Genomic DNA, 16,075 nt, shown 5'->3' with positions numbered 1-16,075 from the left:
GAACAAGACTGTGAGGAAGAATCTTCAGAGGAAGAATCCATAGAGAATCCACTAATATTGATTAAAAAGATATGGATTTCTATAATACACTACATTATTTGGGTGCATCTGTGGGACCCCACCTTACCACTTTTGTTACATTTTCCCACCTCACCAGCACCAGGTTAATCTTTGTTGATTTTGCAATTTGAGTGAAGTGCTGAGTATTCAACCAAAGCATAATAAATTTTATATAAAGAAATATTTTAAACAAAAAATATACATTAATTTAAAATTTTTATCAATTTTTAATGAGTGCAATTTCACCCTTGCTTCGGTGAAATTTCAAACCAAATATTTGGTACTCAACCAACTGCTTCAGCACTTCCCCACAAAACACCCTCATTGAACAAATTAAAGTGGGGAGGGGGAAGCATAAAGTTAAAAGGAACTAACATTCATATTATAAATGTAGTAACTAGCCTTTGATCATTTTGCAGATGTACAATGAGGGTTGTTTTTCCTATTTACTACATTACATTTGTACATCATGTGAATCAAGGTATAGTTAATGAAATGGATAATGTAATCTGTTGTTACATTATCCACAGATACATTATGCTTGTGAATCCTCTCCATCATTTCCACATCTCCCAAGAAACTTCAATTACTAAATCTGTGCACAGTAATCGAAGGAGGAGGTTATATTGAAGTCTTATAAAGAAGATAATAATTTCCTTATCCTTTGCTTGTCAGCATGTTTTACCATCTAAGTAATCCTTTGTACTAATTTGCTTACTTTTGCAATATGTTCTCTGAACTTCAGCTATGCCTACTAACATCCTCCCCTCCAAGCAATAGCTTCAATTTCTTGGAATCTAGCTCAGGTATAATACATAGCATGTAATACTTTCATCCCAAAGTGCATAAAATACACACTGCCATATTAAACTAGATACCAATATCCTTTGCCCACTACTTTTGCTTAGAAAGACTTGGGTTCATATTTTGCCTGGGATGCAAGGATTTTTTTCATTCTGAAGGTCACTTAGCCAGTCTCATATGGATCGTAGGGTTTCCCCTACTGGAAACTCTGATTTTTCATCCCACAATAAACTGGCCAGAAGAACACATTCAATTTACAACATAATACATTGGCCTCCTAGCCTTAGCTGCTTTGGCAATTCCAAACCATCTCAAAACAACCTTTGCTCATAATGTTAGTCTATTTTAATTTTCTATGATTTTTACATCACTTTTGTTAACTATTATCATCTCTAATTTGGTTGAAAATACCAAATAGAATGTGAAGAACACTTATAAACACTTCACATCTTACATACAACTTCCATTATTTGCACATTACCCAGTCCAAATAATACATCTTATGAAGATGGCAGGGTTTTTCATCCCGCAGAATAGACAAACCATCGAGAAAAACACACTTAGTTAGGAGACATGATATACCGGTCTCATACTTTTAGTTGCTTTGGCCATAACTCCAAATAGCAATAGCTATCTTCATTTTGGCATCATCACCATCAATTAACTGGATATATTCTCCCTCTCCGAAATCCTTCCTGATATCATATTAATGATGTTAGATATTAATACAAATTAAAGTGCATCAGTCCAAGTAAAGAGCCCTGTGACACTCTGCTGGTCATTTACCTTTGCCTTGATACCATATACTATTCTCCACAGTTTATTCATGTCACTAGCTCTTTGTCTGTCTGATTTGCTGATCTACATGGAATCCCACAGGATTCCATGCAGTATCCAGTTAAATGACTTTGCAGAGCCAAGAAATATAATGTGGCTTTTTCCTCATCACTTTCTCTATCATATACTCTAATAAAAAATATGACTGTTACTGTATACCCTTATACATACCGTATATTTTATTATTATTATCATTATTATTTGTCACCTCCAGGGAGTCCAAAGACTCATCGAGGGAGGGCATCTACTCTACAGCTCTGCTTCCACCACTCACAATCCACCAAGTGATTGCAATTACACCAACGGCATCTACTACCGACACCATCACTAGTATTTCCACAGACAATTGCAAACATCCATGCCCACGGTGGGATTCAAACCCACAGCCTCTTGCCTGGAGAGCGAACATGCTAATCACTTGGCCAGCCAGGCTGGCATTTTTATTATATATATCTTTTATAGGGGTGCTTAAGGGTCAAAGCTGTATAACTGAGAAGAGACCTCCACATAGCCTTTAAAGGAATGCGGAGAACCGACCAGGGCTTCTGACCTAATGTCCAATCCTCACCTTCTCGTGGTGCACCCTGTTGGGTATCTACTTTGATACTGAACGAACGAGGATGGGCTGGCAATTTGGGATTTAGCCGACCAAATTGTATTCTTATTGGTTAAACCAAAATAAAAAATGATGGTACAACATGACAAAATTTCATGTCGGCTGGGGCGTCGCCCAGTTAAATAAGGCCCCCGTTGTTTTCGCCAGGGAACCAGGGCGAACAACAAAAAGTCAGCTACTGGAACAAATCTAAAAACACACCCCAACTCAAAATCACCAGAGTTAAAGATCGGTACTATCACACGTAAGAAGCCTGAATGGCAAAGAAATGGAGCTAGCTGAGGAATTAGATAAGTACCAGATCAACATAATAGGGGTGACTGAAACAAAAAAGACAAAAACTGGTGAGATCTTTCTGAGCAATAAATACAAAATGTTATATTCAAGCAATGACAATCAAGGAAAAGAAGGAGTAGCCATAGTATTCAACACAAAATATGAGGCTAATCTTCTTGAATGGCAGTCAGTCTCAAGTAGAGTAATGTGGGCAAATATGAGAATGGGGAACTGGACAATGAGACTTATTTGTGCCTATGGTCCCACAGAAGGTTCTACTAAGGTAGAAGTGGAGGAATTTTTTGAGGCTTTAGAAAAAGCAACTGACACAATGAAAAAGGAAGAGTTAGTCCTTGTTGGGGATCTAAATAGCAGAGTAGGAAATGATTGTGAGACATACAAAAATATTTTGGGAAAATTTGGAGAAAAGAGCAAAGCTAATAATAATGGCAAATATCTGTGGATTTCTGCTCAGGACATGGACTGGTTATTACTAACACCATGTTCCAACATAAAAATGTGCACAAATTCACATGGAGAGAAGAGGCTAGGAATAAAAAAAGTCTCATTGACTATGTTATTGTTGATAGTGATGTTTTCTCCCTGGTGCAGGACACCAGAGTGTACAGAGGATTTGAAATTGGAAGTGATCACTATTTAGTCTTGAGCAGGATAAAATTGAATTTCATATTGAAAAGAATAACATGTAAGAAAGTTTTAAAACGAATAAAAGTTGAGCAGCTCTCAGATGTGAACTGTAGACTAAAATACACAAAGATTATTGAAAAGAAAATGAAAGAGTTTGAGAACAGGAATCAAACCTTGGAGATTCAGTGGCAAACTCTGAAGAAAACATTGATTGATTCTGCCAGAGAGGCATGTGGTGAGGTTGTGTGCAAGGATAAAAAAATCAGAACTCCCTGGTGGACACAGGAAGTTAAAGAGGCAGTGAAGGAAAAGAAGAAAGCATATCAAAAGTTCCTGCCAAATAAGTCAGCTTTTACTCTTACAGAATACAGAGACAAATGTAAGAAAGCTAAACAGTGTGTAAAACTAGCTAAACAAAAGTCCTGGGAGGACTTTGGCAAGAATATAGAAAATAAATATCAAGAAGGTGGCAAAATATTCTTGAGGTTGTTGAAGAAGCTTAGGAATGGAGGAAAGAGTGCTGTAAAAGGAGTTAGAGATGATAAAGGTGACATGAAAACAGGAGAAAAAGATATCCTTGAAGTATGGAGTAATTACTTTGAAAAACTGCTAAATGAAACAAGCAGTAATGACAGCACAGTGGTAAAAAACACTGACCAGGCATGCAGTCAGGATTACATATCCATACTTGAAGTAGAAAAAGCCATCAAAGACTTGAAATGTGGAAAAGCAGCAGGAGTAGATGATATTCGACCAGAAATGCTGAAGTATGGTGGTATAAGAGTCTTACAGTGGCTGCACTGCATAGTTCAGAAAACCTGGACTGACAGACGAATTCCCGATGATTGGAGTAGAGCTCTCATAGTACCCATATATAAAAAGGGAAATAAAACTGAATGTGAGAATTACAGAGGTATTTCCCTACTGAGTGTTCCTGGCAAGATCTATGCAAGTATACTTGATAAACGGTTGAGAAGAATTGTGGAAGAAAAGCTTGGTGAAGAACAAGCTGGATTCAGATCAAATAGGGCTGTCAGGATCAGATCTTCACTTTACGACAAATAGTCGAGAAAGCATGGGAATATAACAAAGATCTGTATTTAAGTTTTGTCGATTTGGAAAAGGCATATGACAAGGTGCCAAGAGAGAAGCTTTTCAATACGCTGCAGTTATATGGTGTCAATGGGGCATTATATCAAGCAATACTTAGTCTTTATTTGAGTTGTAAGTTAGCAGTTAGAATTGAAGGAAGTACAGGAAGATGGTTTAATGTTAAATCTGGTGTGAGACAAGGATGTACATTATCCCCTCTGTTATTCATTATCTATATGGATCACATTATGAAGGAAAGTGGTATTAAACCTGATATCAAAATTGGAGATGTTAATGTCAGCTCTCTGCTTTATGCGGATGATGTTATACTTCTAAATAAATCCGCTACAAGTCTGCAAGATTCTCTGACTAAATTGAATAGCTGTTGGAATAGATATGGTATGAAGGTCAGCAATAAAAAAACAAAGACAATGAAAATAGGCAGAATCATTGAAAATGTCAACTGTATTGTGAATGGAGAACCTGTGGAACAAGTAAAACATTTCAATTACTTAGGCACGATTTTTACTGAAGATGGTAAATTAAATATAGAAATAGACAACAGAATCAGCAAAGCTGGTATGGTGGGAAGTCAATTGAATAAATTTATATGGAATAAGAGAGAAATTAGTCGGAACACTAAATTAGCTGTATACAAGACAGTGTTCAAACCAGTTTTAACTTATGGATCTGAGAGCTGGGTCAGAAGTAAAACACTTGACCAAAGACTAGAGACTGCAGATATGAGAGTCCTTAGAAAGGTTAGAGGCGTGAACAGATGGCATCAATGGCAATATCATATTAAAAATGAGGATATTAGGAAAGAACTTGACATTGTCAGCATCCAGGAATGCGTTAGCAGAGCTAATCTCAGGTGGTATGGTCACTTAAATAGAATGGGAGAGGAAAGATTAGCAAAACAAGTGTTCTTTGTCAGTTTGGCAGGAAAATGACCCAGAGGAAGACCATGATATAGGTGGATTGATGCGGTACAGGGTGCCTTAGATGATAGAGATATAAGATCTGATAATGTTGGAGTCTTGACAAGTGACAGACTGATTTGGAAGAGAATTGTAGATAGGAAGTTGGTAATGATGTAAATTTTTCATGTAGTACTGTCATATCCTGTACACCCCTTGAGGGTACATGGCAGGAATTTGATGATGATATCTTTTATATACTCTTACTGCATATTAAAAATAAAGAAATACAGAAAGGGAGTAACTTCTCAAAATGAAAGAACCAATTCTTGAATTATTATTATTATTATTATTATTATTATTCCTGATACCTCCAATTATGCTGTATTTTTTCTCCTGATGTAGGTAGATATCTCTTCCTGAATAATTGTGTAGTTTGTCATGTATACATTCATTTAAATAAAATCTTTTCAAAAAGTTTATATCTCTAACATTAGCATGTACTCTCAAATTTAGCCAGTAAATATGATGATATTGCATTCTTCAGTAAATAAAGTAACACCCTTTCTAGCACATTTATTTGTATATATATTTTTGTTTATTTTAGTTAATTTTTTTTATTGCTGTCTTCCCCTGAGGTCAGCTTTCATTTTCCAATAATACCTTCACTATCAAATACCATCATTTGTTTACTCTTTTTTTTTTTTTTTACCATTTATTTATTCAGTTCTCTATCTTTAATGGAATTCATAATTCTGCACACAAATCCAAATATTTTCCTATAGTAATACAGGTTTCAGATCTCATCTGGAAGGTGAAGAATATATCAGGGATTTTTTCAAGTGAATATAAGTTAGAATTCCATGAAAATGCAAAGTAGCAGAGGTTTTCCTTTAGAAGCTGGTTTTTCATCCTGCAGAACAGACAAACCAGCAAGAAACACATACACCAACACCCTTAGTAGTAGTAGTAGTAGTAATAATAATAATAATATTGCATTACCGATTATCCAAATGAAAGTTCAAATAAATGCAAATGGAAATTTTATTGTCATATTGTAACTCTTTCCTTAATGTATAATGCAAACTTATTTTCTATTAAGTGAGTGTATTCAGTTCATTATTTTATTTAATTTTTCATCATTTAAATTTATTTTGATTCCAATTTTTTAGGGAAAATTTCGAGCTCTTGGAAATTTAGGTGATGTTCTTATGAAAATGAAGAACCCAGCAGAAGCAGTAAAAGTGTATCAGAAGCAGCTAGTTTTAGCTAAACAGAGCAGAGATCGTAGTTTAGAGGCATCAGCTTATGGAGCTCTGGGACTATGTCGTCGGCAGATGCAATGTTATGATAAAGCACTTGGTTTCCATACTCAGGTAATTTTCAAGCCTTATTAAATCACACACACATGCTTGAGCATATACATTCACACTCTCAAGATGGACTGGGTCACCATGGGAGAGTAAATCCTGGCTAAGGATTGCATGAATAGCTTAGGCAGGGGGACAGTTTTAAAAAATATTCTTTAGTTTCTAAACTCAATGTGCATAGACAGAAAAACAATTACCTAAAATTTCCAAGGCAGAATCTTTGAAAATATGTTTATCAATCATTAATGTGAGAACACACATAACAGGTGACAGATTGCAACACCTGGAGAAACCACTGAAATGGAAGGTCCTGTGGACTTCCAGAAATAATTATAATTGACTCAAAGAATGCAGACTTGTTCTATCATATTGAAAAAACCAAGGTTCATTATGGAGTGGGATTCTTGATCAAACAAATGGAAAGCCAACATAATAGAATTTAAGAGATATAAGTTATTGGGAATTAGGTTAGCTACTATATGAACTAGATTGTGTAGAATTTATGGAGACAAAAACACATATTAGAGCAATTATTCTACTTACAAATAATCAAATAACACTTTAAGCGTCTCTGTAGTGCAATTGGAAGAACGATGGTACATTGCACCTTTCGATTGGAATAGGCCTAAGTTCGATTCTCGTCGCAACGGGAGGAATCTTTATCTGGACGATTTCAATCGAAGGTGAGTTAGCTGATCTCATATGGAGGTAGCAGGGTTTTTCTCCCGGAAACTCGGGTTTTTCATCCTGTGTACAGACAAATCAGCCCTTCAGAACACACGCAATTTCCAGAACAAAAAATACTAGTTGTGGTGGTGGTGGTGGAGGAGGTGGGTGGTAGATGGCATTGATGTAGATGATTCGTAGTAGAGGTTCGGTATAGTGGTAGAAGCAGTTGTAGGTGTCCTCCCGCAATGAGTCTTCGGACTTCTTGAAGGTATCAGGAATAATAATAATAATAATAATAATAATAATAATAATATTTCTACCTCTATATCAAGGTCATCATCAGGAAAACATACATATGAACAAGACACTAGCTACATGCCACTACATACAAGTATACTAAATCTAACTTCTTTGTTAATTGTTTTCACTAACCTGACCAATCTCTTGTGAGAAAAAATATATATAAAATAATTAAATGAGATATATATTTTTTACATGATGAGTATAATAATATACAGAGGATAGTTTTTTTTTTTTTTTTAAATTACAGTGGAACTACATCAAATGCATCTTTACAGTCCTGTTATCTTAAGGTTTTTTGTGTTGTGGTTCTGCCATCATGTTTTGGATGCTGTATAGGTTGAAGATAGGTTTTCCAGATTCTTTGAATTACTAATCCATCATTGTTATTGAGATTAGGATGATCAATCAGCATCTTACAAACTTCCTTGAATTTTCTTTCAAACTAAGTTTTGGTGTGGTGTAGGGACTTGATGCCTTTGGAGTTAATTCTGGAATTACCAACCTGACAAACTGCAACAAGTTTGGAATGCATAGTCTGACAAGCCTGTTTTACCATAGTGATGGAATTTAATTTGGCATTTGTATTTGTCTTTTTCTTATTGGAATTGTGTGTCTTGTTTATGTAGGGTAAGTTGCAGCTGTACTGAATTTTGTAAACCCCTGGTGTGCTATGTAAGGAAGGGGATCTTTGGATGAGCTGAGTATACATTTTAATTTTGCAGAGGATGGTATATGCTATGGCATTTTTAATTTTTTTTTTACCTTTCGTGGCATTATTGTGAACTTTTGTGGATTATTGTGGACCTTGTGAACTGTTTTTTTTGTTGTAGCATCCAGAACATGATGGCAGAGCCCAAACACAAGAAAATCATAAGATAATAGGACTGTAGAGATGCATTTGATGTAGATCAACTCTACATTTAAAAAATTTTTTTTTGTATATTGTTATACTTATTATTTAAAAAAAAGTTGTATATTATTTAATTATTTTATTTGATTTATATATTTTTTCTTGCTATAGGTCAGGCTGGTGTAAGCAATTAACAAAGCAATTAGATTTAGCATGTGTCATCTATCTAGTGTCTCGTTCAATATGTATATTTTCCTGATGATATAGAGGTTCAAACGTTGAGTGTTATTTTCTTATTTGTAGGTAAAGTAATTGCTGTAACATGAAATTACTCTATAATTTTCAATATATAAGTTGTACACAATAGATAATGTCAAGGTTTTTGTTGTTGGCATGATATATGTCTCTATGGATATATTGCTTTGTATGGATTTTATATAAACAAAGAAATTTAATTATAAATCTGGAATTAAAGTGATGAGGAAAATGCTAAAAAAATATTAATGCACCTCCATGGAGTTCAAGAACTCATCACAGGTAGCTACTTTACAGTAGAGTTATTTTCTTTTTTCAACAATTAGCATTGTTCTTTGGTGAATACTATGACTTTTTTTTAAGAATGTTCGAAGTTCAGTTTCTGAAGACAGCAACACTGTCTCCATCAGCTGAATCTTAATAAAAATAATTATATTACTTTATTATTATGATGATGCAAAGTTGGGTAGGGCAATAGTGAATGTAGAAGATGTCAAAATCATGCAGGATGATTTGGATAGATTGGAGGTCTGGGCTAAGGAGAATGGATGTCAATTTAATGTGACAAAATGTAAGGTTATGCATTTTGGGGTGAAAAGATTAGCAGCAGTATACCACATTGGTGGAACTGTACTCCAGGAGATTGATGAGGCCAGGGACTTAGGAGTGTTGGTGGATAGGGAGATGAAGTTTAGGAGACACATTGCAAAAGTGGCTAAATCAGCCCATCAAATCACTTGGTTGCTGAAGAATACTTTGACGAGCAGAAACAAGCAAGTTATTGTTCCTCTGTACTGAGCCTTGATAAGACCTCATCTCGACTACTGTGCCCAGATTTGGTCACCTAGGTTTCTTCTTGATGGGGAGGAGGTTGAGAGGATCCAGAGGCAAGTGACCAAAATGATAGCAGGTCTATGGAATGAACCTTATGAGAACAAGTTGAAGATTTGCGGGTTGCAGAAATTGGTTGATAGGTGGAAAAGAGGAGATATGATTGAGACATTCAAATTGCTGAAGGGTTTCTATAGGATTAATTCAGAGGACATTTTTGAGATCAGGACTGGTGGTGGGAGGATTAGGGGGGACATCTATGGAAGCTGGGCAAGAGTGTGGTTAATAAGGGTGTTAGAGCTGGGTTCTTTACTTTTAGAATGGTAAATGAGTGGAATAAGCTGCCAGAGTCTGTTGTGGGTGCTATGACAGTGAATGAGTTCAAGGCAAGGTATGATAGATCCTGTGAAAATGTCAAATAGTTGTGTGGACATGATGTTTAGGGCCTCCTATGATGAGTGTAAGGACTCCTTGGAGTCACCTGTAGTAATAATAATAATATTTTTACATATTAGCAGAATTCATAGAGAATACAAAAAATGTGTAACAATATAGAGTAATAAATGATATTTAGTTTTCTCCTACATGTGTGAAGCTGTTATTCAACAATTATATTATGTAACAATATAATTACATCTTTGATTATCAGATATGTCCAGTTTTGGCCTCATTCAAAGTCCTAGGAATCTATTAGTGCCATTTTCTGGAGTTGAGATAGTGTTGTATGTGGGAGGCTCAGCTTTTCCAGATGTTTCTTAAATTGTCTTGGTGTTATTCCTAGTTAGTTCCAAATTCATTGAATTTAAATTGCCAGATCTCTATACTTTGTTAATTTCAAGCCTTTTTTTATAGTCTGTTTGAACAATCTTGCTGCAAGAACTGATCAGAAGGTCCACTGTTTTTTTATTTATCTTTGCCATCACTACAGATCTTTTCAGTAATGGAAAGATGTTTAGTACATTTGTCTGTTATTCTTGGGCAGCAAGTGGCAGCTTCAGTCTTTTTGATGATGCTTTGCTGAAACTATTGCCAAGTCTAGCAGCTGTCTACTTTCCCTTCAGTGTTCTTCAAATATTGACAATGGAGTGCTTTATTATTTCAACCTTCTGGTCTTTTCATCATTTCTTTCTCCTTAATCTGTTTTTTTATTTATTTTTTATTTATTTATTTATTTTTACTCTAGTAGAGTTAGAACAGAAGAAAAAAGAGGTCACTGAATGATGATACCAAGGTAAGCACTGAGAAGATGCTAATTAAAGCTTACAAAGAAAATTAGCATATTTTCTGTGCTTCCCTTGATGCAATCATTCAGGGATTTCTTTTTTTTTTCTTCTGTTGTTTGCTTGACTTATAAAAGTTCATATCCTTTACTTTTCTGGGTGGGTATGATCATTTTATCACAGTATGGATACAAAGTAGGGTTCATTAATGTTTTTGTTTTATGACCAAGTACATCTAAATCAGCTTGTATCTTGTAAATTATCTATGCCACATATTTGATTACAGGGATGGCTCATGTATTGATTGTTATTACAAATATTCAGAGTTTTTTTTTTTTTTTTTCCATGTAAAATGTCATTTGCTTCAAGAATTACTACATATTTGTAGGATTCTTTTTGGGACAAGGTTTCAATTAGACTTCCATCTGGAATTTTGATTCTTTTGCTCTTTGTTATTTTGTTTCAAACTATAGACAGTATTGCATATTTATCGTGTCCAAATTCTATCAGATGTCTTCACCTCCACAAGTGGAAAAATGCTCTGGAGGCCATTGAAAAAGTTTAGAAATGAATGAAAGAGTACTGTAAAAGGAATTAAAGATGATAAAGGTGACATGACAACTGAAGAAAGGATATCTTAGATGTTTGGAGTAATTACTTTGAAAAACTGTTACATGTAATAAGCAGCACAGACAGAACAGTAGTAGAAAATGTTCAATTAGAATACATATCAATACTTGAGCTGAGCTAGAAAACGCTATAAAAAGCCTGAAATATGGAAAGGCAAATGGAGTAGATGATATTCAACCAGAAAGGTTTAAATATGTGGGTATGAAAATTTTGTAGTGCGCTGCATAATTCAAAGGGACTTGGTCAGAAAGTTGAATTCCAGATGATTAGAGCTTGTAGTTCCCATTTATGAAAAGGGGAATAAAATCGAATGTGAGAATTACAGAGGAATTTTTCTATTAAGAGTGTTTTGAGTAAGATTTATGCAAACATACTTGAGAAGAGACTGAGAAAAATCGTGGAAGAGAAACTTGGCTAAGAACAAGCTGAGTTCAGGCCAAATAGAGATTGTCAAATCATATTTTACTTACATTTTACAATAAATAGTTGAGAAATCATGGGATTACAACAAGGATCTGTATTTAAGGATCTGTGGCCAACACCTGATATCCTAAACAAATACTAAAATATAAACCAATTGGAAAGAGAAGGTCGGGTAGACATCAAAAAGGGATATTAGATGGATAATGATACTGGAACAGACCAATATGGTCTATATCCGTAATTAGCTTTATGATGATGATCAGTATTTAAGTGTTGTAGATTTCAAAATGGTACATGACAAAGTGCCCAGAGAAAAGTATTTCAAAACTGTCATCAGTCATTGGTCGCTGGTGATTTGAGCAGTGGTAGGAAAAAGTGTTTTTAAACAGCGTATAGTGTAAATTCTTTTGTGAATTGTGCTGCATTTTTTTCTCAGTAACACAAGTGTTATTTAGTGGTTCTGCTTTTGGAGTTTCGTTGGGTTACTGAGAAGGCGAGGTCATAGTCGGCAGCATTGCGGTGGAAGAGAAGTTTTCACTATCTAATATAGTTGAATATAGCATTATATTTATATATATATATATCTTATCTCATCTTCCTTTTCCCTCTTTTACCTTACGGTGTCAAGGGTTGATTAATCATCGGACCTCAAACTGTTCACAGGATAAGGTGGTCAGCCCTACGCCCCGGTGTATCCTATGTCCGTAGTGTTGAGTTCTCAAGGCTGGTTTAACTGCTTTGCTAGATGAAAAACTTCAGAATAAACTGGGGAAAAAACCCTACTGTCCACGCCCAAGACCAGCTAACTCGGTTATGGCTGAGGAAGATCTTTCAGCTCCTCATGTCACAGACGGGAATTGAACCTGGGACACTTCTTCCCCAGGCATATGGTTCCAAAGCACACAGCCAATAGGCTAGCTGTGCGGACAATATATGATATATATATATATACAGGGTGTTCGGGATAAATTTGACATATTTATAATTAATTATATTTTTCCGTAAGTTACATGTATTAACACACACTTCTCTTCATTTAAAAGTTTGGACCCTTCTTCATTCATATACAAGATGTCAGAAAGGATGGATAGCTGGAACCCACCTGAATCATGGAAGAGAATAACTTGTATCATGATGATTCGTGCCCGCCATCAAAATAAGGATATTACGACTGCTGCCCAATGCTCCCTGAATACAGTAAAAACAATCAGGCATGAACTAGAGACTTGCAATGGTGACTACGAGGATGTAGCAAGAAGAAAGATCCCTAGCAGACGATCTGATTGCGTTCGTACAGCAGAATTCCTCGCAAATCTGCAGGAACAGGTGTTGAAGAACCCTGGCATTGGAATTCGGGCTTTGTTCGTGGAGTTGCTAACTGTAGTCAAGCCCTGGATAACAAGGGTAGCCAATGGTAGGCCGTATGTATGGCAGCAGGATTCGGCCCCTTGCCACACCTCTGGGAAAAGTCAAAAATGGTTGTCTGAAAATTTCTACGACTTCACCAGTCCAAATGTTTGGCCTCCAAACTCCCCAGACCTTAACCCCATGGATTATTTTGTATGGGGCGCAGTTGAAAAAGACACCAATCGCACTTCCAGTAATACAAAAGCCCAGTTAATGGATAAAATTAAAACAGTTTTTGTGGCCCTTCCCAGGGAGACTGTAGCATCAGCTTGTTCGAGGTTCCGAAGCAGAATTGAAGCTGTGATCGATGCTAATGGTGGTTATTTTGAGTAAATCTTGTTGATAGTATTGTAATTAACTCTGCCTGTAATGTTTTTTTGTCAATTCATTAAATTTAATAGATACAAAGAAGATTTTCTTTTTCCTTACGAAACTGTCAAATTTATCCCGAACACCCTGTATATAGTTATATGATACAGTGTTCATATATATTTTTTAGCGATTAGTTTAGTAGTTACGTACTTGGCAGTAAGGAATGATGACGGATGCAACTGCAATCACAAATGGAATGTCACCAAGTCCTCTACCATTTAAGAACTCTATTATACGTAATATAATAAAGGACTTTGTGGCATGCAGTGATTGCAGCATGTATGCTTCCCGGGAGTTGGATATGTGGCAGGTGAGAGAAGGGGGAGTGTGTATATGCGCAAAATGCAGACAGTGGTAGGAAATTAATGAATTAAATATATTGATAACCGACCTAGTTGCTTCAGGGATGGGAAATGAATGTCGGGAGATGAGTAATGTGATAGGAGAGAATGACAAGCAAAGTATGAATGAGAAAATAAGAGTCAGGAGTGTGGAAGGCTTGAATGACTGTGAAGTTTACAGTCATGGAGATGGTTTTGATTGGGTAAATGAATGGCGAGTAAGAGTGACTAACGCAGCGGGATAGATTAGCTGAAAGAGCAGGTAGAATATCTTGTGAACGAGATGAGAAGTATGAAACATGAGATTAGGAGAATGGAAGAGATGTATGCAAGGTGAATCAGAGTAGGAGTGAGAGAAAGTTTTGGGAATGATAGAAGAGGAGAGAATAGAAGCAGTAGGAGAGAGGTTTGGGAATGATGATAGATTTTCCAAAGAAAGTAGTATATCATGATGATAGACATGTGAATGAGAGTTCATTTGAGGCAGTCTGGTGCGAAATAGTGACCAACGCAACCAAATATACAGTTGGATGCTGCTATAGGCCAGGGAGTACGGGGGAAGATATTGAATTCATGCATCAGCAACTTAGTGCAATGAGTGAAGGCTTAGTGATTATTATGGGGGATTTTAATTATGGTGATATCAATTGGAAGGAGGAAATATCACGTAGCAAAAAGGAAATGGAGTTCATACATCTTCTACGAGATAATTACTTGAAACAGCACGTAACTGAAGGGACACGTGGTGTGAGAGTGTTGGACCTGGTTATTGGTTCAGAGGTTATATGCATAAGTAAGGTGTCCTCGTTACCTCCAGTTGGTGAAAGCGATCATGTGGTATTGACTTGGGAGGTTGCAAAATCTGTGGATTTTTCTATTAAGAAGGGGTATGTACGGAACTACAGGTTAGGCAATTATAACAAGCTTCGGAGTGAGCTTGCAGCCATCCCATGGCAAAACATATTGCAAGGGAAAGATGTTAGCAGTGCTTGGGATAAAATCAGCGGGTATCTGAGGAAAGCAATATCAGATTGTGTCCCTATGGTCAGGAGGTCAAACAAGGCAGGCATTAGATGGATGAGCAGTAGTATCAAGCTTGAACTGCAAAAAAAGAAAATGTTATGGAGAATTTACAAGGAGAAGGGCGATCAGGACACCCATGAGCAGTACAAGGCTCAAGCTAGGAAGGTTACCAGCATAGTAAGAAAAGCTAAATCAGATTATGAGAAGACCTTAGCCAAAGAGATCAAGGGTAATCCCAAAGAGTTCTTCCGCTATGTGGCAAGTAAGAGGAAGAATGACTTCGGAAGGATAACCTTAGTGGGTGCTGATGGTATTGAGGTGACAAAATCAGATGTAATAGTCGAGTTACTGTGTGATCACTTCTCAAAAGTCTATCACCCAAGTGAGGATATCTCTATACCTATAGCAATACCTAATGTGAGAATTGAAGCTAAAGAATCAGAGGTATTAAATATATTGCAAAACTTAAATGCAAACACTGCGGTAGGCTTAGATGGAATATCAGCTCGGGTGTTGCGTGAATGTGCAAATGAATTGTCAACCCCTCTTACCTGGATATTTAATTTAAGTTTGAACTCTGGTATGGTCCCTAGGGAGTGGAAGTTAGGCAAAGTGGTTCCTTTGCATAAGGGTGGCTCTAAAACTGCGGTATTGAATTACAGACCAATCACCATCTCAGGAGTAGTGGTAAAAGTATTGGAAAAATTGGTTAAAGACAAAATTCAAGAATGGGTGGATCAGGATATGATACTCTATAGAGGCCAACATGGTTTTGTTAAAGGTAGATCCTGCCTTAGCAATCTATTAACTATTCATAATAGAATAACATCCGAGTTGGACAAAGGAACTGGCTACACAGTGGTACTTCTGGATTTTGCTAAGGCTTTTGACAGGATACCCCATAGAACACTGTTACGCAAATTGGAGCAGATGGGAATGGATATTAAATTGGTGATATGGATAGGAGAATGGCTCAGGGAGAGATACCATAAGGTGGTGTATGGAGGAGCCGAGTCCAGAATGAGGCAGGTGACCAGTGGTGTACCTCAGGGCTCTGTGCTTGGGCCAATGTTGTTTAATTTGTATATAAATGATATAGGAAACGGCTTAAAGGGAGATATTCAGTTG

General features: G+C 36.3%; 1 protein-coding gene across 1 annotated transcript in view; it reads left to right on the top strand.

The window, feature by feature from the left end:
• The window catches only part of LOC150093573 (tetratricopeptide repeat protein 28-like), a 462,929-nt gene that overhangs the window by 265,646 nt on the left and 181,208 nt on the right, over positions 1-16,075 (top strand). Inside the window, exon 9 of the mRNA XM_090412721.1 lies at positions 6,426-6,629. Coding sequence (XP_090268847.1) covers positions 6,426-6,629 — 204 coding nt within the window. The remainder of the gene's footprint in view (positions 1-6,425; positions 6,630-16,075) is intronic.

The sequence above is a fragment of the Typopeltis vanoorti genome, chromosome 23 (genome assembly GCF_054136105.1).
Source record: "Typopeltis vanoorti isolate ZY-2024b chromosome 23, IOZ_Tvanoo_1.0, whole genome shotgun sequence".
Classification (NCBI taxonomy): domain Eukaryota; kingdom Metazoa; phylum Arthropoda; class Arachnida; order Uropygi; family Thelyphonidae; genus Typopeltis; species Typopeltis vanoorti.
Note: the sequence above shows the minus strand (reverse complement) of the source record. Positions and strands in the feature narration are given on the sequence as shown.